This window comes from Primulina huaijiensis, unplaced genomic scaffold (genome assembly GCF_012295235.1).
Source record: "Primulina huaijiensis isolate GDHJ02 unplaced genomic scaffold, ASM1229523v2 scaffold26201, whole genome shotgun sequence".
NCBI lineage: Eukaryota > Viridiplantae > Streptophyta > Magnoliopsida > Lamiales > Gesneriaceae > Primulina > Primulina huaijiensis.
Genome location: NW_027356344.1, coordinates 1,044 through 25,569, shown reverse-complemented (window position 1 = coordinate 25,569; position 24,526 = coordinate 1,044). Strand labels below are relative to the sequence as shown.

The window sequence follows — 24,526 nt, the reverse complement described above, 5'->3', positions numbered from 1 at the left end:
TTTTTATTTTGTGTTTCCATATTTTGTTAGTGTTTTATTATTTGATTCCATCAGAAAACCCCCTTGAGGGTGCTTTTGAAATGTGTGCAATTCCCAGGTTTTTGGCGGCCTCCAGCTTTTGGATTTTGATCCACAGCAAACCGCAGCTTCACTCGCCCCATTTTCCATCTCGAAGAAAATGGTGAGGCATATTTTATGTTCTTTGGTGTGTTTGGGAATTCCTGTTCAGATTAATTGTATCGTTCTTGTGCTGTTTTGTTATTGGATATGCAGTTGTTCTTCTCCTACTTCAAGGATCTGGTTGGGAGAGAAGTGACGGTGGAACTGAAGAACGACTTAGCAATCAGAGGAACCCTCCATTCTGTGGATCAGTATTTGAATATTAAGCTGGAAAACAGCAGGGTTGTTGATCAAGACAAGTACCCACATATGGTATACATCTCTATTTGCCCTAATTCGTTGATCTAGGGTTCATGGTTCATTTTGTATTTACTTAGTTTTTCCATGTGTTTTTCTTGTTTTTTGTCATCGGTCATTAGATATTTTGTACACGTATATACTTATTTTCATTTCCAGGCTACCTTATCATGTATAGATTTTAGCAAAAAATTGAATTTGATTATTTCACTCAGCTTGTGTGGACGGTAGCCATCACTCAAGGTTGTATTCATGCTACTGATTACGAAGAAATTTCATTTTGTAAATGATTTCAGTTCTTATAACAGGTTATTTGAAAGTATCGAGGTGGTTGGTTCATTAGGATTTAAATTGAATAAAGTACCTTTTTGTGGATTCCAGTTGTTTTTGTTAGCAATCCAACTTCGACAGCTTAAGATGAAATCCATATCACTGAGCTAAATTTGTCACTTCTTTAGGCTGATATCTTTTGTGTGCACATGCTAAGGTTGGCTGTTTCTTGTCCTGCTGGATTAACTTTTATCTGTTCTCGAATGACTAATTGCTTTTTCTATTTGGGGCAGCTCTCTGTAAGTAATTGCTTCATCAGAGGGTCGGTAGTTAGGTACGTGCAATTGCCCCCTGATGGAGTTGATGTTGAATTGTTACATGATGCCACAAGAAGAGAAGCTCGAGGCAGCTAGGTTCTTTCTACTCACTGCTGCGTGTTTCTGTTTCTCATCCAAAAATTTTGCGTGTTCTTTCTTGCAAATTACAAAAATTCCATTCTGTGTCGGTAAGAGATATCTCCTCCTGTAAATGCAGTTGCATTCAGTGAAAACTCTTGATCAAGCGCAGGAGACATCATTTGATGGGTGTGCCAGGTTCTCAATATAGCATGACTGTTTTGTAGTAGTTATCAGACTCATTTGCAAATTCATGTAAAATAGATACATCGTGTCATAAATTGGCAACGAAGGCTTTGTTCGCCAATTGCAGCCTCTTTTGGACTTGTTTTACTTATGACGTCTTTGCTCCCAACACTGTTAAAATTACCGTCTTATTGTTCACGATGGGTCTCTTGGTCTGAAAAACATGGCAAAATGTAGATCACTTCAACAGGTGATGTGGTGCTAAGTCAGGAAACTCGAAACACTTCCCATGTGCACCTATCGTCGCAAAAGTAGTGAACTACAACTTTAATGCTATTCTGTGGGTGCGAAGGAATGATGTATTAATCAACCCATTGTTGATGCCTGGGGTTGATCACGTTCTATGGGTATTTATTTTCTTGGTCATTGAAATTAATTTTATGGATCCTCAAAAAAAAAATTATGAAGAATTCATGTTGGATGATAGCTTTAAGGGATTTAATCAAGTGGTTAAACTTTGGCTTGTCCCGGTTTGTTTGTTAGTTTAGTTTCAAATACATGGATGAAATTTTCGAGCTTTGAATCAAATTTGAACTCGACTCGAATATATCTAATTTGAGCTTTAAAATTTTCTTCATGTTCGGTTTGTTTACACCAATACACCTCTTGGAATACATGGGATTCGTGTTATGGGTGCAGCTGCTGAAATAATTAACATTAGATGTTCTTTTTAAACTTTTTTCCAGATGGGAGCAAATGTTGTATTGGCTACTTTATTAAATCTAACTTGTTTGTTTGTTTTTTTTTTTAAATGGACAAATTTTTTTTTATCAATCGAAGATAGAATTCATATAGGAATAAAAATAATATCTTGTCATGATAGTACAGAAATCATACTTCACTATGATCAATCAAATTGTTTATGAAATGAAGGTGAATTTTTTTTTATTTTAAATGATTTTTATAATTGAAGAATTGAAATAAAGTGAGTTAATTTATACTTAATTTTGTTTATTTGAAGGTATAGAATTTAGTCAAGGTGTTTTATCTCATACTTATCTTTGCGGTTGATTTGAACTGAAGAAACTTGAGAGCACGATCTGCCGACTGAGGTTGTCAAAAAATCAATCTTAGGACATGTAACTAATCATTGGTTGAAGTGAAAAAAATATTAAGATAAATATTAATTTTAATATACTTTTTTAAAAGTAATGAAATATTATTACTATAGTATTCTTATTATTGTTAGAAATAATAAAATAATCAGTAACAAATGATCAAGTTTCATAATATATGTTTTACAATATATTTTTTTAATGCTATGGAGTCGATGTAATTCTTTAGGTATTTTGTGATTGATTCTGATGAAGAATTGGAAATCTATGAAATGATTGAGGTATAGATGATTTATTTTATTTCATTTATTCATTTTATGGCAAGATTTGATTATATTAAGGATATATTGAATATATTACAAATTGATATGTGTTCGACTCAAATATTTATGTATATTTATTTATTATTTATTGGGATTATTATATGTTTATTTATTTATTTTGAGAATACAATGAATCATTGATTTATTTTAATGTGGTGGTTGTTTGTAGCTGAAAAACATTAATAAACAAATCAAAGGCATCTAGAAGAAGAAAGTTCAATAGCTCTTTTAGGGGGTGTATTCAATTAAACTTTTAATGACTTTTATGGAATTTTAAAATCTAGAGTTATTCAATTTAAAATTTTATATACTCTATATATGTTTAGTGGTATTCAACATGGATTTTGGTAGAGTTTTAAAAAGTCATGTGGTATTCAAACTTGACTTTTTAAAACTCTCCATAAGTCAAGAGGTATTCAAAAAATCCATAGATTTTCAAGGATTCTTATTTTATTGTTCATGTACAAACCTTGAAGCCTTATGTACAATTACAGAAAATCTAAAATATTCTTCCACCTATACCAAAGATTTTGATGGATTTTCTTTTTTGAAAAATACGTTATCTCTCTTCTATCTCAAGCCATCTCTAGGGTTCTTCACTCTCTCAAAAAAATTTCTTCTATTCAAAGGTATGATTGGTCATTCTTGAATTTATTATATTGCCAATATTTATGTGTAAAAATAGATGAATTGTTGTTTTTTTTTTTAATCATTATGATTATTGTATTTCATACATTTTCTTTCATCTCATAAAAACGATGAATGATCCGACATGTGATGAATTGTGTTTTTTCTTGAATCATTATGATTATTGTATACCAAAGGAGTGTCGATTTGAAATTCTTTGTTTGCTTCAATGAGTGTGGGAAGATAACGCCATTTTTCAGCTGTTAGGAATAGAAGAGTTAGGAGCATAGTAATTTTTCCTTCTCGACTGTGAACCCTTTTATTTTCTTACAAGTATTCATTTTTATTTCAATATATATACTATGAAGGTTTGATGCATTTTTACACGTGTAGGCTGATGCATATTTAATGTTCTAACATGTTTGACAAAAAATTTAAGAACTTCATGCTTATATTTTAATATACTTATTGAGATATTTAACTAGTACCTTTTCTTAAGAAATTATAAATGGGCGATTCACAAACAAAATATAATTTGTGGACGACTGAGGAGAGCAATGAATTATTAAAACTCATGGTCGATGCTGCCATGAGAGGATGGCGTGATAAGAATGGGATGCTGAACAAAAGAACAGTGGAAAAAAATATACTTCCTACTCTTAACGGAAAACTGGGGTGTGAAAAGACTTTCGCACAATATCAAAGCCGTTTGAAATGGTTCAAACAACGATACAATAATTATTCTAAGCTTACACGTCATAGTTCTGGGTTTGGATGGGATCCTGAGACAAAGAAATTCACGGCTAATGATGAAGTATGGGATGAATATTTTAAGGTGAGAATCTCAAATTAGAATAATAAAATATACATTTTTCAATTAAAATTAGAATTATTTTTAACACTTGTTGCTTTTTGTTCTTTGACAGTCTCATCCAAAACATGAACATTATCGGACAAGCACTTTTGAAGATTATGAAGATTTGAGAATTGCAGTTGGGAATGGAACAGCCACAGGAAAGTGTTCAATTGGATTAGGAGATGACACTGATGCGAGAACATTTGAGACTGAACAAAATAAAAGTACTAACTTAATAGACGATTACATGTTTGATTACGATAGTGGTGAATTCATTCAAAGTGAAAGGCGAGAATCTTCATATCAGCCTCCACTTCATGAGGACTTTACTTCTCCATTACCTTCTCAACCAATGAGTTCAGAGGTTCCACCAGCCACACGAAAACGAGATAGGATAGAGTTTGAAACAAAATCGAGCACATCAAAGAATCCTGACCAAGATATTATGCATAAGCTCTCTTACAACCTTGAGAAGGTAGCTTCTAAGATTGAATCAATTGGTGATGTAGATGATAATTGTTGGGATGCTATTAAGGAAGTCCCAAACTTGGAGAATCGTACTCGGTACAAGGTGCTTGACTTACTTAATACTAGATCAAAGAAGATGGCTTTCCTGAAAATGACAATCGAAGAGCGCTTGGAATGGATAGACTATAAGTTAAATGGATGATTGATTTTTGGTGGCATAAATGAGTGATAAACATTGTGTTAAAATGTTTACTAATATTTTTTTGAATTGCTTTTTAATTATTGAACTGATAGCAAATTTGAACTTTTGGATTATTTCTATTCTATAATTACTCCGTTTTTTTATTGAACATATCTTGTTTGGTTAGACATATGATGTTTTTTCATGGATTCATAGCTTTTTTTTATTTTCGTTACTTGTTTTATGTCAGGTGGTTAATTTAAATGTCAAATATCAATGTGCACAACGTAGATGAACAAATGGAAGAAGAAGAACTGGAAGAAGAATTACATGAAACTTTTGAGTATTTGTTGATCCAAATTTTTGAGATCTTATATGTGCTAAATGAGCACATAATTAACATTCATAGAGAACGTGTCCATCCTCCCTTAACTAGACAATCAACAACTACAAGTGGATACGATTATATTCATAGAATATTAAAAGAGGATCCAACAAATTTTCGAGAAATTTACAGAATGTACCCCGATATTTTTTTAAAATTATGCACCATTCTTAGAGAAAGAACACCCTTACAAGACACAAGATACATTTGTGTTGAAGAAATGCTTGCCATGTTTTTACTTATTGTTGGTCAAAATACTCGATATTGCTTGATTCGTAAAACATTTGGTCGATCACACTACAATACTAGTCAAAACTTCAACAAGATGTTGAGAGCATTAAACAGCATTGCAGTAGATATGATGGCTAAACCTGGATCAGCTGTACCAGAAAGAATAAGAGAGAGTACAAGATTCTACCCTTACTTTAAAGTAAGTAATGAAATTCTTATATTATTTTGTTTTGTTGTTTTTATTGTTGTAATTATTGTTATTGCTATTCATGTTGTTGGTGCAGGATTGCATTGGAGCTATTGATGGAACTCATATTCCAGCGACAGTGTCTAGGCGTGATAATAACAGTTACCGTAATCGCCATGGAGTAATTTCTCAAAATGTTTTGGCAGCTTGTAACTTTGATTTAGAATTCATTTACGTACTCAGCGGATGGGAGGGATCTGCTCATGATTCACACGTGTTGGCTGATGCTTTATCAAGAAATAATGGACTTAAAGTGCCACAAGGTATATATTTGTTTCCTATATATTACATGACTATTTATATTTTTTGTAACTTTCAAAGATTATGTGAATTATTCATTAGTTAATTATTTACAAATATGATTTGATAGGTAAATATTTTTTAGTGGATGGTGGATATCCAAATCGACGTCAATTCTTGGCTCCTTTTCGAGGTGTACGTTATCATCTTCAAGAATTCACAGGTCAAGGTCGTCACCCTGAAGATGCTAAAGAGTTGTTCAATCTTCGTCATGCTTCTTTGAGGAATGTTATAGAGCGGACATTTGGTATATTTAAATCACGGTTCAAAATATTCAAGATGGCCCCTCCATTTCCATATACGACCCAAACAGAGCTTGTATTGGCTTGTGCTGGATTACACAATTTTCTTCGAAAGGAGTGTCGATGTGATGAATTTCAAATTGAACCAGATAATGAAGCTCAATTGTCTTCATCGGCACAAGTTTATGGAGATGACAACTTTGATCAGTTATTTGATACTCAAGAACAACAACGAGCAAGAGCTAATGCATGGAGGGATACCATAGCCAATGGAATGTGGAGCGATGTTGATCAAATTGTCAATAATGATTAGATTTTTTTATGTAAAAGTCTACTTATTATTTTGATTGTTCATTTTAATAAAATTTTGTTATGAACTTATAAAAATATTGTTCATTAATATGTTGAATTGACATAAAGAATTGAAATTTTGATTTCAATAAATTGGATAGTTCATTTGTCGTTTTTCACAAATTAAATTTATTTAACCTTTAAGTAAGTAAAATTTATTTACATTTTCATAAATAAAAAAATTTAAAATTGAATAGGTTATACATGTCCAATAATTATTTAAAAGAAATTAATAAAAAAATAAATCACAATTATAAAAATTTACAAAAGTCGACAAAAATCTTGAAAAAAAGTCTATAAGACTCTATGAAATATGTTTTACAATTCCATGAGATTCTATAAAAGTAAATCAAAATCCATCTAACTCCATAAAAGTCCACCTTTTAAAAAAAATCATTAAAAATTTAGATTGAATACACCCTTCGCGTCGGATTAGGCAAACTTCTTTACACAATAACAACTGTTAAAAATCCCATCTTTCGCAATGGATTCAATCCCAGCTACGATCTGCGATATTACGTGATTCCCTCTTCACAATCCTAATTTGGGTAACTGTGCTTTCACGATAAAACCCAAATTATTCATAGTTTTTGCTCAAATATACATAAATTAATCTTCGGGATCAGAAAGAGAAAAGAAATGGGTGCTTCTGCATCTGTCCCAGAAAAATCCATCCATGATTTCACTGTCAAGGTATCTTTTATTGTCACCTTAATCGATCCTTCTTGTGTGTACGTGGGATTATTAGAAATAAAATTTGGTTGCCAAAAATCTACAAAAAGTTTAAAATATTTCTCGTTGGTGGGTCTATTCTGATGTCTTCTCATAGTTAATAAAATTTGGTTCTCTTTGTCATTCTGAGCAGGATAGCAAAGCTAAAGATGTAAACCTTAGCAATTACAAAGGGAAGGTCTTGCTTGTTGTTAATGTTGCTTCCAAATGGTTCGTTTTCATTATCTTTCTTGCTCTAAAATTTATTTTTTCAGCGCATCTTATTTTTTTTTGAGGTTTTGATTGTTTCGGTGGAAATGATCTTTATTTTTTGGGCTTTTGATTATCTTTGCTGAAAAAACAGCGGGTTCACGAATTCAAACTACACTCAATTGTCCGACCTTCACTCCCGTTACAAGCATAAAGGTCAGTTCTTTGTATCTTTACTTATTTCAGCTGTTAATATGATGCCAGAATTATTTGTTAAGTCGTTTTTTGTGGTGTTCTACATAGTTGCCAAGGTTTAGGATTTGGTGAATACGATCACATTTGGTATTTGGTTCTTTTCTTTCATTACATTTTTGTGTTTGGATCTTCAAGAATGAAACTTGTAAGCGGGCATCACTGCATTTGGTACTAAAACCTCTGCTAGCCATCACATCATTTGGTACTACAACCTCTGCTACATCGACCATTTACCATGTGTCCTGTCAGTGGTCATTCGAAAAATGTCCAATCAGTCAATGTAGCCTGATTGCAGTGGAAGAGCTGGATTGTGTCTGATATGATGGCTAGTACGAGATAGCCGATCTCCAAGAAATTAAGCAAGAAGAAGAGAAGAGAAACCAGAAGTTGCAGAGAAGAAACTTGTTGCATAAATGTTCCAGAATGAATTACATCAGTATTCTCCGTTATTTATGTATTCAGTAGAAACTAATTCTCCCATCTCTTTCCAACCCTCAAGTAAAGTTGGTTACCTAATCTGCTAATTTCTTTGTAATGATTCTTCTCTTTTGCTTTTCTTCACTTCGTGGCCTTCTTTGTATTATTACCCACTTTGTCGAAAAGCACTTCGCCCCAAGGTTGAAAGTGGGAAATGTGTGCCAAAAGTCAGGCAAGAGCCTTCCATGAAGTTTTTTTTTTCCTCCAACGGCAACTCGTCCCTCTGAACCAATATTTGAGAGATCAACATTTGCACCTCTTTTTTTGGCGATTAGGAATAGCTAGAAGAGTGATTATTGGTTGATTTGCTGTTGAATCCACTGACAATGAAAATACTGGAACATGCTATGGACCTTTAAACTCAGCAACAACACTTGAAACAAGAAAGGCAATTTGTCACAACCAATTCCGCAGACCAAGCACCACATCAGCGGCCGAAAGATCTGGTTTACAAGAGACACACGCACGGTCGATTTAAAACCAAGGATTAGGATCTTTTTCCTTAGCTGTTTGATTTGTTTTCGATAGGATTTGGTAATTAGGATCAGGTTGTTATCTTTTCAAATTTTAGGATATGGTTGGGAGTTATCTGTAGGTTTGGGAGCTAGGATTCTTTTGTATTTATACCCATTCAAGGTTGAATAAAAGAAGGAAGAATTTTTCCCGCATAAACAATTACTAAGAGATCGAGAGGTTCTCTCTATCGAGCCTCACTCGTATCCTTACAATTGGTCGTCAAGGAAGGAAGTCTAACAAAACAACTTGGAATCTGGATTCCAAGGTTTCAGTTAGTAATCGGCCCGTTACACGATCAGTTTCAAGGGAACACGACAAAGTGGTATCAGAGCAGGGTGTAATGGGTGATTCGGCCATCTCGAAACAACTGGATGCATTCATGAAAATGTACATAGAGGACAAGAAGGCACAGGACCTGATTCAACAAGGATTTCGAGAACAACTGGAAGAGCTTTCCCTCTCTTTGGCGGCTGTTCGAACAGAATCCCTGCAAAATAATGATGTTGACAGTAACGCGAGAGGCTCCAACGATTCTCGACGCGGCGGACCCGAGAGGGGAGAAAATTTTTTCGGCGGGCAGCGCTATACACGGCTAGACCTTCCTCGATATGATGGGCTTGCTGATCCACTCGGGTGGCTCACCCACTGTGAATTTCTCTTCCGACATCAGAACACACCGATCCACGACCGGGTAGGGATCGCAGCATTTCATTTGGAGGGGGATGCGCAATTATGGTTCCTAAAGGTAGAAGAGAACAGCCCCAACATGACGTGGAATGAATTCAAGGAGCAATGCCACTTACGTTTCGGCCCAATCCTACGCTGCACTAAATTGGGAGAACTCTCTAAATTGAGGCAGACAAGTTCCGTGGAAGACTACCAGAAAAAATTCGAACACTTAATGGCGAGGACGACCAACCTATCACAAGATCAGCTGGTGGAACTTTTCATTAGCGGACTACATGAGGGTATTGCAGCAGAGGTCCTCATCCATCTTCCGCTGGACTTACCTAGAGCAATGCGCCTCGCAAGATTATATGATGTACGCTCTGGTGCGCACTCCTCACATCCTACGAACCATATTCGCCGTAATGCTGTCCAGCAATCAACAGGTCCGTTTATCCGGCGACTAAATCGCTCCGAGATGGAAGAACGCAAGGCGAAAGGACTGTGTTATAATTGCGATGAATTATACCTTCCAGGGCATCGCTGTAAGAAGTTGTTCTGGATTGAAGCCATGGATGATGCAATACAGCACGATGACCAAAACCCCCCTATTGATGAAGAAGAGCCCGCGGTTTCACTTCATGCTTTAACAGGTACACAGGGGGCGCAAACCATGCAAATCAAGGGCTCGATCTCACGTAATTCACTCCTTGTCTTAATTGATTCGGGCAGCACACATTGCTTTCTGGATAAATCATTAGCTCAAGGTCTGGGGCTCCCAATGGAAACCAAAGCTACTCTCCGGGTCTTGGTGGCAAATGGGCGACGAATTCCTTGTGCAGGAGTTTGTCATAACGTGGTTTTACGATTGGGAGAATATAAATTTTGCATTGATTTTGTTATTATTCCCTTGGGAAGTTTTGGGGCGATCCTAGGGGTCAATTGGCTCAAACTGTTGGGATCCATCCAATGGGACTTCGCCAAAATGCATATGCAGTTTATGTCTCATGGGCAGAAAGTTACACTACAAGGAAACATCATGGACCACCCTAGATCAAGTGGCCACCTCGCTGCCTTACACTTACAGAAGGGCAGGGATCAAGAGCTACACGACCTCCTCCTAGGATTTGCAACAGTCTTTGCGGAACCTTCGGACCTACCCCCCCTTCGCAACTTCAGTCACAAGATCATTCTAGAACACGGGACAAGCCCCATTGCTGTCCGCCCATATCGTTATGCACACGCCCAGAAGGATGAGATAGAGAGGCAATGTACCGAGATGCTGTCCAAGGGGTTTATTCGACACAGCACATCTCCGTTCTCCTCACCCGTCATCCTAGTTCCTAAAGCCGATAAAACTTGGAGGTTTTGTGTCGATTACCGGGCTCTAAACGCTAAAACAATCAAGGACAAGTTTCCTATACCCATCATCGAGGAATTATTGGACGAGCTATTTGGTGCTTCCTTCTTTACAAAACTAGATCTACGCTCAGGCTATCACCAAATTCGCATGGATCCCGGAAGCATTCCCCTGACAGCATTCCGAACGCACCATGGGCACTACGAATTTGTGGTTATGCCATTCGGTCTCACCAACGCACCAGCCACATTCCAGGCCCTTATGAACTTTGTGTTCCAAGCGTATCTACGGAAGTTCGTTCTCGTCTTTTTTGACGACATTTTGATTTTTAGCCCTACATGGGAAAGTCATTTACATCACCTGCATATAGTTCTCACGACACTGCAGCAACACCAGTTTTTCTTAAAACGCTCCAAGTGTTTCTTTGCTCAACAGGAAGTCGCATACTTGGGCCATGTGATCTCCCAATCAGGGGCTAAGGTTGATATGTCCAAAATTGAGGCCATAACAGATTGGCCACTACCAACCTCACCAACAGCTTTACGTGGGTTTCTCGGGTTGACGGGGTATTACCGTCGTTTTGTCCAGAATTACGGATTGATTGCTGCACCGTTAACGGCTCTGCTTCGGAAAAATTCCTTCAAGTGGTCCACGGATTCCACCACAGCATTTGAGAAACTTAAAAAAGCCCTCACTACAACCCCGGTACTCACTCTTCCGAATTTTTCCAAGCCCTTTGTCGTAGAATGTGATGCTTCGGACTCGGGTATTGGGGCAGTACTTCAGCAAGGCGGCTGTCCCATTGCTTTTTTCAGTCATTCATTCGCCCAGCAGCACAGAAAATTACCAGCCTACGAGAAGGAGCTAATGGGTTTAACAAGGGCAATCCGTCATTGGCGCTCATATTTTTGGGGCCAACCTTTTGTCGTCCGCACAGACCACTACAGTCTCAAGTACCTACTAGAACAACGGATTGCAACACCATCCCAACAACGCTGGCTTTGCAAGTTATTGGGGTTTGATTTCACCATCGAATACAAATCTGGGAGTTCTAATACAGTAGCAGACGCCTTGTCACGACGAGATTCTCCTACGATGTGCGCCACAGCTGTCTCCACCCCTTCGTGGGATTTTCTAGCTGATATTAAAGCAGAACACGCCCACTCGGACGAAATACAACAGCTGATTAAGGACAATACAGGTGCACAACCGCAGCCCAAGTGGGCTTATGCTGAAGGCATTTTACTGTATAATTCGCGTATATTTTTACCCAAGACTTCCCCATTGATATCTCGAATTCTTGGAGCCCTGCATAACTCGTACCATGAAGGGTATCAAAAGACGTTTCAGCGAGTGCATCGCGACTTCTATTGGACAGGAATGCGACGCCAGGTGAAGGACTTTGTGGCCACTTGTTTGGTTTGCCAACGGAATAAAGTTGAACATCTTCAACCGGCAGGACTCCTCCAACCCCTGCCAGTACCTCACCAGATCTGGGCAGATATCTCAATGGATTTTGTGGAGGGCCTCCCTTCCTCACATGGAAAAAGTGTGATCTTCGTTGTGGTGGACCGCTTCTCAAAGTACGCTCATTTTATTGCAATCTCTCACCCCTATACTGCTGTATCAGTGGCCCGCATATTCTTCGACTATGTGTTTAAACTGCATGGCCTACCCGAATCCATTGTCAGCGATCGGGATGTCACCTTCACAAGTTCATTCTGGAAAGAGTTGTTTTGTTTACAAGGGACCAAACTTTGTTTCAGTTCTTCATACCACCCTCAATCGGATGGACAAACGGAGGCTGTTAATCGAGTCTTGGAGATGTATTTACGTTGTTTTACCAGTGACTACCCGAAGAAGTGGGGGGAATGGCTCGCTTGGGCGGAGTATTGCTACAATACAAGCTTCCATTCTTCATTGCGAGCCACCCCGTTCGAGATCATCTATGGGAGACAGCCGCCTAGTCTCTTATCGTATTGCCAAGGGGTAGCTCGCCTCGAAGCTGTAGATCAAGCACTGATGTCTCGAGACAGGGTACTCCGGGACGTCAGAGAAAGGCTACTGCATGCACAAAATCGGATGAAGGTGCAATACGACAATAATCACCGGGAACTACAATTCAATATCAATGATCTGGTCTTGTTAAAACTCCAACCGTATCGCCACTTAAGTCTGGCGGCACGAGCAAACAGGAAGTTATCTCCGCGTTTCTATGGACCTTTTAAGGTGTTGGAACGTATTGGGTCGGTTGCCTATAAACTCGAGCTCCCTGAGACTACCAAAATGCACCCCGTTTTCCACATTTCATTCTTAAAACCTTTTCGGGGAACAGAAACATCCGAGGCCACGTTACCAGCTCTTCCCTCGGGCGAGCAGCTACTTGCTCCTCAAGCTATCCTTGACCAGCGAGTTCACAAGGGGAGAACAGAGTTGTTAATTCACTGGCAAGGGCTGTCACCAGCAGAAGCTTCATGGGAAGATGTGGCATTATTCTCAGAGCGGTTTCCAGCCTTTGTGTTTGCGGACAAACACCAATCTCAGGGGGTGGGTGATGTCACAACCAATTCCGCAGACCAAGCACCACATCAGCGGCCGAAAGATCTGGTTTACAAGAGACACACGCACGGTCGATTTAAAACCAAGGATTAGGATCTTTTTCCTTAGCTGTTTGATTTGTTTTCGATAGGATTTGGTAATTAGGATCAGGTTGTTATCTTTTCAAATTTTAGGATATGGTTGGGAGTTATCTGTAGGTTTGGGAGCTAGGATTCTTTTGTATTTATACCCATTCAAGGTTGAATAAAAGAAAAAAAAAGAATTTTTCCCGCATAAACAATTACTAAGAGATCGAGAGGTTCTCTCTATCGAGCCTCACTCGTATCCTTACAATTGGTCGTCAAGGAAGGAAGTCTAACAAAACAACTTGGAATCTGGAGTCCAAGGTTTCAGTTAGTAATCGGCCCGTTACACGATCAGTTTCAAGGGAACACGACACAATTGCACCAAAATATGAGTGATCTCTCTGAGCGTTGATTCTTAAAAGTCTGTATGAGCAGCCATCAGTTGAAAATTCATTTCTAGAGTAGAATCTTGAAATTCTTGGTCTATTTTTCTGGAATTCTGCTCATAATCTCTGATATCTTCAGTCTCAACCAAGAAAAAAGATACTTTGCTTTTATAATTATGCCCAAGGAAGTATTTGGCGTCACAATTATAACTTAAATCTGTCTCTCTTTGAGCTTCCATTTCCTCTGAAAAGAGTTTCTTAATGGAGATGGATGGTCGATTCTTGAGTTGCTTAGGAAACTTGTCAGACTGAGGTGTTGGTAATGAAGGAGACAGGCCGATGCTCCTTGAATTCCTACTGCCTTCTCGATCTCCCCTGAGAAACGTGGCACATCAAGACGCAGCGATTTTAATTGACTGAATTGATCTGGCGAATTGCAATTCCATGTTTGAGCATTGCGATTAAGTGTTGATGGCAGTTGAATATCTGAAGGATCATGTGAGCTGCTATCAATTTGTCCTATTTTTGCATCAATCTGCTGCAATCAGATAGTCAATTCGTGACCTTGAGAGACAGTCAATAGTTTCGTTCTGCTTCTCGATCAACACTACATGATGTTCTTGTAGGGCTGTTACTTTGGAAAGAATATCTTCTAATCGATCTTATCTTGGCTGCAGCCATAAACTCAAGCTCAATGAGAGCACCAAATGATGTGATGGCTAGTTCGAGATAGCCCATCTCCAAAAAATTAAAGAAGAAGAAAGAAGAGAAGAGAAACAAAGTTGCAGAGAAAAAAATTTGATTTGCATAAATGTTCCAGAATGAAATACATCACCATTCTCCTTTATTCTATATATATATTGCAGTAGTAACTAATTCTCCCATCTCTTTCTGACCGTTGATCCCCTTCTTTCCAACTGCCAATTAAAGTTAGCTACCTAATCTGCTAGTTTCTTCAGAATGATTCTTGCTCTTTTGCTTTTCTTTACTTTCGTGGCCTTCTTTGTTGTCTAGCAGGTGCGGGCCCCTATGTTTAAAACCTATTACCAAATATGTTTCTTATTGTGTAAAATGTAATTTCGCCTGTCTTACATTTGAATCTTTTTGTAAGGTTTTTAGTTCCATTGCTCTAAATATGAATTCCTGCCTTTGCCACCATCTAAGTAAAATACATGACATAATAAGTGTATGAGAAGATTTGAATATACCTGTATCTTTTATACGATGAAACTGTCATAGGTTTTGAGATATTGGCCTTCCCTTGCAATCAATTCTTGCGTCAAGAACCGGGAACAAGTCAAGAAGCAGAACAATTTGCTTGCACCAGATTCAAGGCTGAATACCCTATCTTTCAGAAGGTAAGTAATTCTGTGTTAGAAGTTTTTTTTTTTTTTGGATACAGCGTTGGAAGTTTTATATAATTGCATCCCCTGTTTAAAATTGTGAGTATAAAAGAGTAGCCGGGGAGTTCTGTGGCAATAGGGACTGACAACTTTACACTTATAGTAAAATCATGACAAAATTAAAATTTTAATTTCTGAGCAGACTTATACAGAACATATATATTCAGGGTTTGCTCCTGTATGCCATGGAAAACGTCTCATATTATGTAAAATTATTGTCCTTTTGTGTTAAAATATAACTTTTTTTTTCTCTTTGAAACTCTGATGCATGTTGATAAAATTGCAATAAATTTCTACAAAAAGGTAAAAGTGAATGGTTCGGACGCAGCACCAGTTTATAAGTTCCTGAAAGCAAGTAAAAGCACTTTATTTGGGTCTAGCATAAAATGGAATTTTACCAAGTTTCTAGTCGACAAAGATGGCCGTGTGATCAAACGTTATGGAACCTCTACCTCTCCATTGGCGATCGAGGTATCTCCCTTTCCCGCTCCCACCTCTCTATACCTACATGAATAAAATGTCTCAGCAAAGATTAATGCAGGCGTTCTTTGACAATTAAGCTTCAATACTTTCTTGCAGGCAGATATAAAGAAAGCACTGGGAGAACTTTAAAGCAACTATATTCAGCAGCAGAATGAATAGAATCAGTATGAATAACGATTCCGCCTTGTTCATTATTCTATATGAATCAAGATTGTAGATTTTCTTTTCTCTTTTTTGTTCAATGATCTAAGTTCAAATCTGGGCTATGTATTGTTAGACTAGGTCATACGAGTTTATTAGTCTAACTGGCAATCTTTGCTCATATGTTGCTTCCTCGGATTCCTTGTGTTATTCTCTCTCTCATTTAGTTGTTGCGACACCTATTTTGAGTCTATATGCATGTGTTACGTATTATTACATCTTTCTCGTATCAACCATGCATGGCTGTCTTTTTATGTTTCGAGATTTTAGTTACAGTTTTCGTGGGTCATGTAAGATTTTTTCCCTTAATGCCTAGAGATAGTGGTAGTCCCTATTGTGAGCCATTTGATTACCTTGAACATGATGAATCACCAAAAAATCTGTTTTTTTTTTAAAAGTTTTCTTTTTCCAAGAAAATGTTGTGTTTGAATCGAGAAATTGTTTTGGAAAAAAAAATTTTTAATAGCAAAAATTCACGAGTCAAAAAATGTAACTTTAAATCTTTAGCGTTAGCTTCGTTTTAAAAAATAAAGTTATCTTCTTCATTACTGTAACTAAACGCGAAATGACGTCTACTTTGACAAAGAAAACACAATAAAGCAGACCCACTTTATAAAATGTTAATCTTTTTTTTTTAAAAAAATAAAATAAAATAAAATTTTACAGTCTTCTACATCCAAATCAGCCTTAAATTCTTGAAAATAGCGCTTAAATTATATTTGGATAAAATATTATTTGATTTGAAGCTATTGCCATTCCATTTAACTAAATTACTAAAAAATACACTCAATATAAATTCATCAAAATAATCAAATGAAATCGAAATCAAGATTCGAAACACCTAAGTTCAAATGTACACTTGGCTCCACTTGAAACAATCTTAAATATTTTAAAATAAAATTTGGATCTGAGAAATTCAAATTTGAAACATTTGATAGACAGAAATTTATGAGAGTTCTCTATTCAAACATAAAATATAATTATCATCAAATTCAAGAATTTGACAACAAGACATGAAGATAAGATAGGACCCTTTCATATGCTTCGCTTTAGTGGAACATGAGGAGATATGCCTGTATGTGTGAATGGACCCCCTTGCTAATTGAGTTTACATGATATGGACCATGGCCCGATCATCCGTCCTAGTCAGACAGCCGCCAGTCAAGGCGTGTGTCCGATAAATGGGCCAGCTCATATTGTTGAAAACATGGTGATTGTATCGTAGATTAACAACATATGTTGGACTGAGGTGGAAATCCATTATTCTAGAGCTCTACTCGTTACGTATCAATACTCTCATGAGATAAGACTAAAATCGTTAAAAAAATTGAAATATGAAAGATTATTATGAAGATTCGATAATCTAGTAGACCAAAATCGAAAAAAAAGTAAACATAAAATATCAAAATTTATAGTTTTATCAAAGCAGATGACTATGTTTGTAGAGTTTTATTTGCTTCCCCATGATTTTTTGGGTTTAGCCAGAGCTCCCGATGGATGTCGCTGCCAGAAAATATCAGTGGCCGACATGTCAAAGGTCTTAATTTGGTTGAATCTAATTTGATGGCAGAGAAATGCACGTGACTTGGTGTGGAATGCATGTTGATATTTCGTTATCAAGGCGTGGCAGTTGAGGCAATGATGATATCTTGATAGGTAAGATGTCCAATTTGCACGACCAAGATATATTCGTACGAATATTAAAAAAAAATTAGATAATATAAAATTGTAATCTTTCTTTACAAATTGTGAATGCCATTTGTTCCACCACTCTCGATAATTGAAAGGTAAAATATCACATCTAGGTGACTTGCTAAACTTTCAAGATTCACAGCAGTTGGTAATAGAGAACTTTATTTCCTCTAAATTTAGAAATTATTGAGCATTTTTAAAGAAAAGGGTTTTCTAATCTCTCACCAGTCATCACTTTTTGCCTTCTGATATGAAACTACAATCCATTCAATTTACTTGGTCTAGTCCCAAACTTGTTAGTCTTACATGCTTATTATATATTTATTTATGTCTCCTTTTATACATGGAAATTAGGGTGTCGTATGCTATCAAGGCAATCAATCCATACAATTTCGTTTGTCTCAAAGTCAACCATCAACAGTTGTTCTTTAGCCTCCACTTGTTCCATATCCATATCTTTGACAAATCCATACACTTGCATTCGATCTGCAAGGTATTAAAATATTGAAGATAAACTTTACTTACATTCAAATCATTTATGTGATTGTACATGGGCAGATGTTCATTTCTCGCTTGTTCAAGAAATCTGTTCACGGAGAAGTTTTTTTTACTCTCCACATAGAGATTCTTGCTGTAAATCAATTTGTCCGTATAGGAAGCAACGAATTTCATTTTCTTGAATGTGCTATGAATATCAAATTTTATGATATAGTTTCCTTTCTTTTCAAATCCCATCCTTGATTAAGAGCAACCAAATTGAAGTACTGCCAGTAATTCTATACAAATATTTTCACCAAATACAATAATTTTTCAAAAAGCCAACAATTATTTCAGACAGAATGCCTTATCCTAGATCATGTAAGGGGGGAACAGTCATGGCCCTCTACATGCACAAGTTGATAGCAAGTCATTTCTTTAAAGTAGGTCAGGCAAGGAGACAAAGCTTACAAGTTTTGTTTGTCATCTTAGCGTTTTTCTAGTGCAGTGAATGAACCCTAATTTTCGACCCTTTAATTTTTAAATTATAAGGGCCATGTTTTTTTGCTTTCACCACTAATTTTAATTCACATCCACACCCTCATACTATATAAAGGCAGCATATACCATTCATCCCCCACACACTTTTCCACTTCACAAACTAGTATTATATTCCAGGCTTTTCCCTGCAGCAGGAAAACAAAGAAGTTCTTGCATCATAGACATGGCAACAATTGGTTCAGTCTTTCCAGTTAGAAGTTCGAAAGTTGGGTTGACCCGACGCTGTTCGAAGCAAATCAGAGAGCAAAGGGCGAGGCTTTATATTATATGGAGATGTACTGTGTTGCTTATGTGTTGGCATGATTGAAAATCAAGATCCTTGGCAGCTGACATGTAATAGGAGATCACTTAGTCTTCGTGTTTTTCGATTTCTAGTAGATTAATTTAGAGGAGTGGTTTCAATCTGTAAATATATAGCTTGAATCCCGGTTGTGAAATTTTGGATGGTACATGTTATGTAATATAGAAATGCAAATCTTGCGACATTCTGAACTTTTGCAGATGACACTTATATGCCATGGTTTCTTGGTGATAATATGTGTATATGGTTTTGCATTGAAATTTTGAATAGTTTTTCTTGGTGAAGATAAAGTTACTTTCATCAATTTGATTATATATATGAATATATTATTTTGAAATTTAGTAACTAAACACTTCTTTTGAAATAAAAACGAATTTCCAAGTTAAAGTAAATTGAGGAATAAAAGAGATCTGGATAAAGATCGGACATTCAAACACGAACTTCTAGACAATTTTCCTTTATTAATAAGAATATGACATATTTTAGTCTTTGAATCAGTATTTTCTTGTTCCGGTTACGAGTACTTCAAGTACAAATTGAATCAATTATCGATGTATGGGGGAAAACAAGGGGCTGGCAGATGGCTGGTTTGAAATTGGAAATCTTATAATAAAATATATAAACTATACCCACAAATGAACACTAAAAATTACATTACGTATAGGAAGAAGCATGTACAAAATGCATAGAATTCCAACTTCCCAATCACAATCTTGAAGTAATCTTACAAGTACTATATATATAGCAACCCCTCGTTCTTTGTAAAGTTAAAATTAGCACACATAGTACCATGCACCAAAACATTACCGCTAAATCCTACCCTTTCGGATTCGACGTCAAATTGCCACAAGTTGTCTTCTATTTGATGGCCACCGATCACAATTGGCGGCGCCTTCGGGTGGTCTCCGCCGTCCAAGAACCCCAAGCACCATGCGTCGACGCCACCACGAAAGATCCTGACCATCGAATTCGACCCGAAAATCCTCCAAACCGCATCATCATTCTGCATCACAAGATCAACGGTGGGAACCGCCGGCCCCACCGGCGTGTCCGCAATATCATCAGCGTTGTAGCAGATGCTAAACGGTTTCACGGGTTCTCTTACTTTGAGGTCGGCCGCAGCAGATTCATTCACAAAAGCTTCTGCGAAAGCTTTAAAAATGGCTGACCGTAAAGTGGTGTACGGAGTCATCGTGCTAATCTTGGTCGGAACGAGGCCCTCGTTAGTCAACCATATGACTTTTTCGTTGACTTTTATTGAAGTCAAACCTATGAAATACCCATTGGAGAGCTGTGGCGACAAGAGTGGCGTGTAAATAAGGTGCTTTGAAAGGTCGATTTCGGGTAAAAAGTAGTACGGCCCGGGAGAACCGAAGAACACTACGCCTGGAGCCGACGGCGAACCGGACAAACAGAGCGTAAATAGGAACTTCTCCTTGAAGGATTTGCTCAGCTGCGCAGGAACCGACAGCTTAGAACGGCCGAACCCGGCGGAACCAGACGTACCTTTGACATGGGCTTTGTGAAAAGGTCCTTTTGTGCACGAGAAGATGAAATTATGGATCGTACCGAATGGACCCGGGTTACGCCCGTTTGTGACGGGCAAGGATAACGAGTCCATCAAAGCTTCACCCATCACTGTCGATTTCCGGGCACCTGAATCTGTGAAATGGAGGGCGCACGAGTTGTTAGAACAACCCGGACCCGCCAACCCGGAGCAAACGGAGCATGAGTGTGGACCGAGCGAACTGCACAAAGGGGAACCGCAGGGGATGGAGTGATAACTCGAGGAGGCGTAGTTCTTGGAACAGTCAATGAGAGTGAAGGTGGCACCAAGGTCAAGAAGTAAATATACTTGTCGAGGAGGTGTTCTTAAGTAAATTGGCAGCGTATACTTTTCTGCTGCAGAATCTTTTGTAACGGGTACCAAGAAAGCTGGAAACGAGGCTCGAAAAAGAGAAGAAATTGCGAGGATGAAGAAAAAAGAAGCAATTTTAAGAGCCATTTTAATTCGAACTCTGTTTTGCAGTATGTAGAAAGTGGAAGGATGAATATTTTATCACAAAAATCTCAATGTTAAAGTGCAATTCCTTGACACGTAAATCAGCAAACGTCACAGAAAAAGCTTGAAATGCTGGAGAAGGGAGGGAGTGGTTTATCCCAAATGACATCAGAAGAAGATCAAAGGACAAATGTATGAGTTTGATGATGATATTCATTTAATTGAAATTGTTTCCTGCAAGTTGACATCATCAGGTTTGATTTTGATCATGTACATACAATTTCTTATGCCATCATAAGTTTTAGATAAATATAATTTTTTGATCATGTACATACAATTTCTTATGCCATCCCTAGCTTTGTGCATCCATGGTTATGTAAATTGAACAATAAACTCAACTTGAAAGCTTGTTTCCCAAAATTTCTACCATTATTTATTTCATATATAATGTTGTTTTTTCTTGTATAATATTTTTGTATTTTAAATTCCCTTTTCTATTTTCGTTAATGGTAAATTTTTAAACAACTATTATTTAATAATAAAATAATAGTAATTTATTGAAGCTACCCTACCCTCTCAAGGCCGGTAAGTAAGCAGCCCAAAGCATTTACTTAAGGCCCAAGCCCAAGCATGGCACCGTCTCACTCAGAAACGACTGAACATTTTACTATTGCCCTAAAACCCAACAATTCAGCGCTGGATTTTGCTTCTTTGTTCGAAACCCTAGCTCCGTAAAACCTTCCGGTTGCAACGATGAAGCTCGTAAGGTATGTTCTTGTACCAGACTCTTTTGTTACTGTATTATGCCATCTTATTGTGCTCAAAATTCGTTCTAATTTGCTTTTAAAAAATATGCTATCTATACATTTTGTGAAATTGACCAGGTTTTTGATGAAATTGAACAATGAGACTGTGTCGATTGAGCTGAAGAACGGCACCGTTGTTCATGGCACTATTACTGGTTTTTCTCTTTCCTCCCCGCAATTTCTGTGTTCGTAGTTATTTTATTTTATTTTTTCTCATTTGTAGTTAGTATTTTCGATTAGATTTATCTGGGAGGGAAGAAGTAGTTCTGTGGCTATTCTTGTTACACTCTAATTAAGCGGGAAATAGGCCGAAGTATTCAACGGTGATAATTTCGGGTTTTTGGTATCCCACATTTCCTGGAGTGAAACCTGAATCAATCAGTTCTAGGGCCAGTATCGAGCTGTTACATGATATTTAGATCTGAATTTAGAAATAAATAAAGTTGCTGGTGGATTATAAATCATACTTGTGTTGCATAAGATTTGATCTTCTCATAATTCTATTTGGGTCTTTAACTCTTATGCTTGTGATGCTGAATTGCTTGACTTAAAGGTCGAACACGGCATGTTGTGGCTATATGGTGGCGCAGTCAATTCACGTTTTGTCATTTGGTATCATGGGTGAAACCGAGCTATCTTTTAGGATGTGTTAGACCGAAAAAGATTTGATTCATTTATGAATTGGTGTTTCCCTGATTTATGCCAGTTTAGCTTGTTCGTACCAATGTTCACCATGTTTTCAAAGCAGTTTTCCTGTTAATTACCCATGAAGATTGTATTTCAATAATACTTCCTGATAAAAGTGTTAAACTGCTTCATGAGTGGTGAGCCGTTTGTCTTCATGTTTTTTCCCCATAACTTTGTTTGTAATTTTGTTCAGTATGAGATAACAACAAATGACTGATATTTATTTCCGGTTTTTTGTTGGCTGTTTATCTAGAATAGTAGTTGTAGCTGATTTCTTTTCTATGTGTATTTGACTTGCTACATATCTTGTGGTTGTTTATCTGCTGTATTTCAGAATTCTTTATAATGTTAAAATTGACGTTTAAAGCCATGATACCCCGACTTTATTGAATTGATCAAATAATTTGGCACAAATTTCTGTAAAAAATTCTCTTGGCTTATAGTGGGCTTGTATTTGATACTAATTGACAAAATTATACACTTTGGGAAATTCGTAATTCTATTTACATTTGGCAGGAGTTATTCATTTATACTCACTCAATTGAGCGTGATCAAAAAATGAAGCTACATGCAGTTAGTGACTTCACTTCTGTTTGCTTTCATAGGTGTTGATATCAGCATGAATACACATCTAAAGACGGTAAAGCTCACCTTCAAGGGAAAGAATCCAGTCACCATGGATCACCTGAGCGTAAGGGGTAACACCATCCGCTATTACATCCTTCCTGACAGCTTAAATCTCGAGACATTGTTGGTGGAAGAGACACCGAGGGTCAAGCCCAAGAAGCCAACAGCTGGTATGAATGAAATAATTCTCACTTTATTTACGATTTGGATTTCTTTACTTTCAGATGTATTTGATGATTTCTTATTTTATGTGGATTCAGGGAAACCTTTGGGTCGGGGTCGTGGCCGCGGACGTGGGCGTGGGCGAGGACGTGGTCGTTAGATGTGGCTCAGATTATCTTAATTTATGGCATTTGGTTATGTAAACATCTTTGGGTGATGGGTCATATGCTTGTTTCTCCTGATCAGTGGGATATGTGGTGAAGATTATCTCCTGACGAAGTTCATTCGAGTTCGAACTAACAAGGACCCTAGTTTTTCCTTATTACAAGTATAATTAGCCATGATATTGGACGTTTATCGCTGTTTAATGGCTGCTATGTATGTTCGGAAGTGATTTTCTTATCGCCTGCCGGTATTTAAGTTCACAAGGAATTCGAGGTATTGTATTGTGACACTTGATTTGCTAGTCAGGACTAGTGAGATTGAGCTGGAGAATATAATTTTACCCTACTTTTTTACTTTTGAAACTCCAAACAGGTTTCTGCCGTATTATTCTGGGAAAAAAAAAATTAGATTTCGCAAGACGAACACAGGAATATAGTGTTGATAATACATATCGGATGTGGCAGCAAAAGTATTCAGAAATTAAATTAAAATGAATGCAGTGAGAATAATTCTGTCAATACCCATCTACAAAAGAAGGTCAAGGTTAAGAACACACGGCCCACTACAAAAGATTTTTAAAAAAGAAAAATGAAAAAACATAATATAACTGATATTTTTTAAAAATAAAACTGATTTTCCAATTAATCAAACTGTGTTGTGAAAAAGTAAAAATTTACGGTAAAAAGTAAAAATTTCAAACTCTCAAAATTATCACACTACACACTTTATAATATTTTTCTCTCAACTCAATTGTGTTTTTCTTCACAAATGAGAGATCTATTTATAGAAAATTTTTACAAATAATCCAAAAATAAAATACATCATTACCTACATCATCACACACTAATTTTCAATATTCAACACCTAATTTTACCTAATTTTCAACATTCAACATTCACATTTTCAACACAAATATTTTTCACATTTTTAAATAATTTTTCAACACTCCCCCTTGTGANTGCTTTCTGAATATTGTCGTAGGAAGTGCCTTTGTGAAGAGATCTGATGAGTTTTCACTTGATTGAATGTGACGAACATCAATACATTTATTCTTCTCAAGCTCCTTGGTGAATGCGAAGAAGTTAGGAGGAATATGTTTAGTTCTGTCGCTTTTTATGTATCCTTCTTTCATTTGAGCAACACATGCAGCATTATCTTCA

The 24,526-nt window shown here is 37.0% G+C and overlaps 6 protein-coding genes across 7 annotated transcripts; 5 read left to right on the top strand and 1 right to left on the bottom strand.

The window, feature by feature from the left end:
• Nucleotides 1-37: 37 nt before the first annotated feature.
• Nucleotides 38-1,466, top strand: LOC140967654 (sm-like protein LSM2). Of its 2 annotated transcripts, none has more exons than XM_073428344.1 (3): nucleotides 38-181; nucleotides 274-432; nucleotides 981-1,466. In XM_073428344.1, exons 1-3 carry the CDS (start codon nucleotides 179-181, stop codon nucleotides 1,098-1,100), a joined length of 282 nt encoding a protein of 93 aa, XP_073284445.1. In that variant the 5' UTR covers nucleotides 38-178; the 3' UTR covers nucleotides 1,101-1,466. The 2 variants fall into 2 exon arrangements, with proteins under 2 accessions (XP_073284445.1, XP_073284444.1); XM_073428343.1 differs by lacking the exon at nucleotides 38-181 and having other exon boundaries at nucleotides 268-432; nucleotides 981-1,100; nucleotides 1,222-1,466.
• A 2,375-nt stretch (nucleotides 1,467-3,841) lies between these two features.
• On the top strand, nucleotides 3,842-4,859 carry LOC140967659 (uncharacterized protein At2g29880-like). The gene is made up of 2 exons (XM_073428348.1): nucleotides 3,842-4,168; nucleotides 4,260-4,859. The coding sequence occupies exons 1-2, from the start codon at nucleotides 3,842-3,844 to the stop codon at nucleotides 4,857-4,859; spliced, it is 927 nt and encodes a 308-aa protein (XP_073284449.1).
• Nucleotides 4,860-7,035: 2,176 nt separating this feature from the next.
• LOC140967652 (probable glutathione peroxidase 4) lies at nucleotides 7,036-16,036 on the top strand. The gene is made up of 6 exons (XM_073428340.1): nucleotides 7,036-7,287; nucleotides 7,460-7,536; nucleotides 7,670-7,731; nucleotides 15,039-15,157; nucleotides 15,506-15,673; nucleotides 15,782-16,036. The coding sequence occupies exons 1-6, from the start codon at nucleotides 7,234-7,236 to the stop codon at nucleotides 15,812-15,814; spliced, it is 513 nt and encodes a 170-aa protein (XP_073284441.1). The 5' UTR covers nucleotides 7,036-7,233; the 3' UTR covers nucleotides 15,815-16,036.
• Nucleotides 16,037-18,149: 2,113 nt separating this feature from the next.
• Nucleotides 18,150-19,127, top strand: LOC140967655 (small polypeptide DEVIL 14-like). The gene has a single exon (XM_073428345.1). The coding sequence runs from the start codon at nucleotides 18,780-18,782 to the stop codon at nucleotides 18,921-18,923; it is 144 nt and encodes a 47-aa protein (XP_073284446.1). The 5' UTR covers nucleotides 18,150-18,779; the 3' UTR covers nucleotides 18,924-19,127.
• Nucleotides 19,128-19,547: 420 nt separating this feature from the next.
• LOC140967656 (probable aspartic proteinase GIP1) lies at nucleotides 19,548-21,226 on the bottom strand. Its single transcript, XM_073428346.1, has one exon. It carries the CDS (start codon nucleotides 20,920-20,922, stop codon nucleotides 19,651-19,653), a length of 1,272 nt encoding a protein of 423 aa, XP_073284447.1. The 5' UTR covers nucleotides 20,923-21,226; the 3' UTR covers nucleotides 19,548-19,650.
• Nucleotides 21,227-21,489: 263 nt separating this feature from the next.
• Nucleotides 21,490-23,722, top strand: LOC140967658 (small nuclear ribonucleoprotein SmD1a-like). Its single transcript, XM_073428347.1, has 4 exons — nucleotides 21,490-21,686; nucleotides 21,804-21,880; nucleotides 23,018-23,209; nucleotides 23,300-23,722. The coding sequence occupies exons 1-4, from the start codon at nucleotides 21,673-21,675 to the stop codon at nucleotides 23,359-23,361; spliced, it is 345 nt and encodes a 114-aa protein (XP_073284448.1). The 5' UTR covers nucleotides 21,490-21,672; the 3' UTR covers nucleotides 23,362-23,722.
• Nucleotides 23,723-24,526: the final 804 nt, after the last annotated feature.

What these genes read in the sequence shown, in the direction of transcription:
- LOC140967654 (XM_073428343.1), top strand. Translation starts at nt 268, where the DNA reads ATGCAGTTGTTCTTCTCCTACTTCAAGGATCTGGTTGGGAGAGAAGTG. An exon ending in AAGACAAGTACCCACATATG is followed by an intron (nt 433 to 980) that starts GTATACATCTCT and finishes TATTTGGGGCAG; the next exon opens with CTCTCTGTAAGTAATTGCTT.
- LOC140967659 (XM_073428348.1), top strand. Translation starts at nt 3,842, where the DNA reads ATGGGCGATTCACAAACAAAATATAATTTGTGGACGACTGAGGAGAGC. An exon ending in TATGGGATGAATATTTTAAG is followed by an intron (nt 4,169 to 4,259) that starts GTGAGAATCTCA and finishes GTTCTTTGACAG; the next exon opens with TCTCATCCAAAACATGAACA.
- LOC140967652 (XM_073428340.1), top strand. Translation starts at nt 7,234, where the DNA reads ATGGGTGCTTCTGCATCTGTCCCAGAAAAATCCATCCATGATTTCACT. An exon ending in TCCATGATTTCACTGTCAAG is followed by an intron (nt 7,288 to 7,459) that starts GTATCTTTTATT and finishes CATTCTGAGCAG; the next exon opens with GATAGCAAAGCTAAAGATGT. An exon ending in AATACCCTATCTTTCAGAAG is followed by an intron (nt 15,158 to 15,505) that starts GTAAGTAATTCT and finishes TTCTACAAAAAG; the next exon opens with GTAAAAGTGAATGGTTCGGA.
- LOC140967655 (XM_073428345.1), top strand. Translation starts at nt 18,780, where the DNA reads ATGGCAACAATTGGTTCAGTCTTTCCAGTTAGAAGTTCGAAAGTTGGG.
- LOC140967656 (XM_073428346.1), bottom strand. Translation starts at nt 20,922, where the DNA reads ATGGCTCTTAAAATTGCTTCTTTTTTCTTCATCCTCGCAATTTCTTCT.
- LOC140967658 (XM_073428347.1), top strand. An exon ending in TGTTCATGGCACTATTACTG is followed by an intron (nt 21,881 to 23,017) that starts GTTTTTCTCTTT and finishes TTGCTTTCATAG; the next exon opens with GTGTTGATATCAGCATGAAT. An exon ending in GCCCAAGAAGCCAACAGCTG is followed by an intron (nt 23,210 to 23,299) that starts GTATGAATGAAA and finishes ATGTGGATTCAG; the next exon opens with GGAAACCTTTGGGTCGGGGT.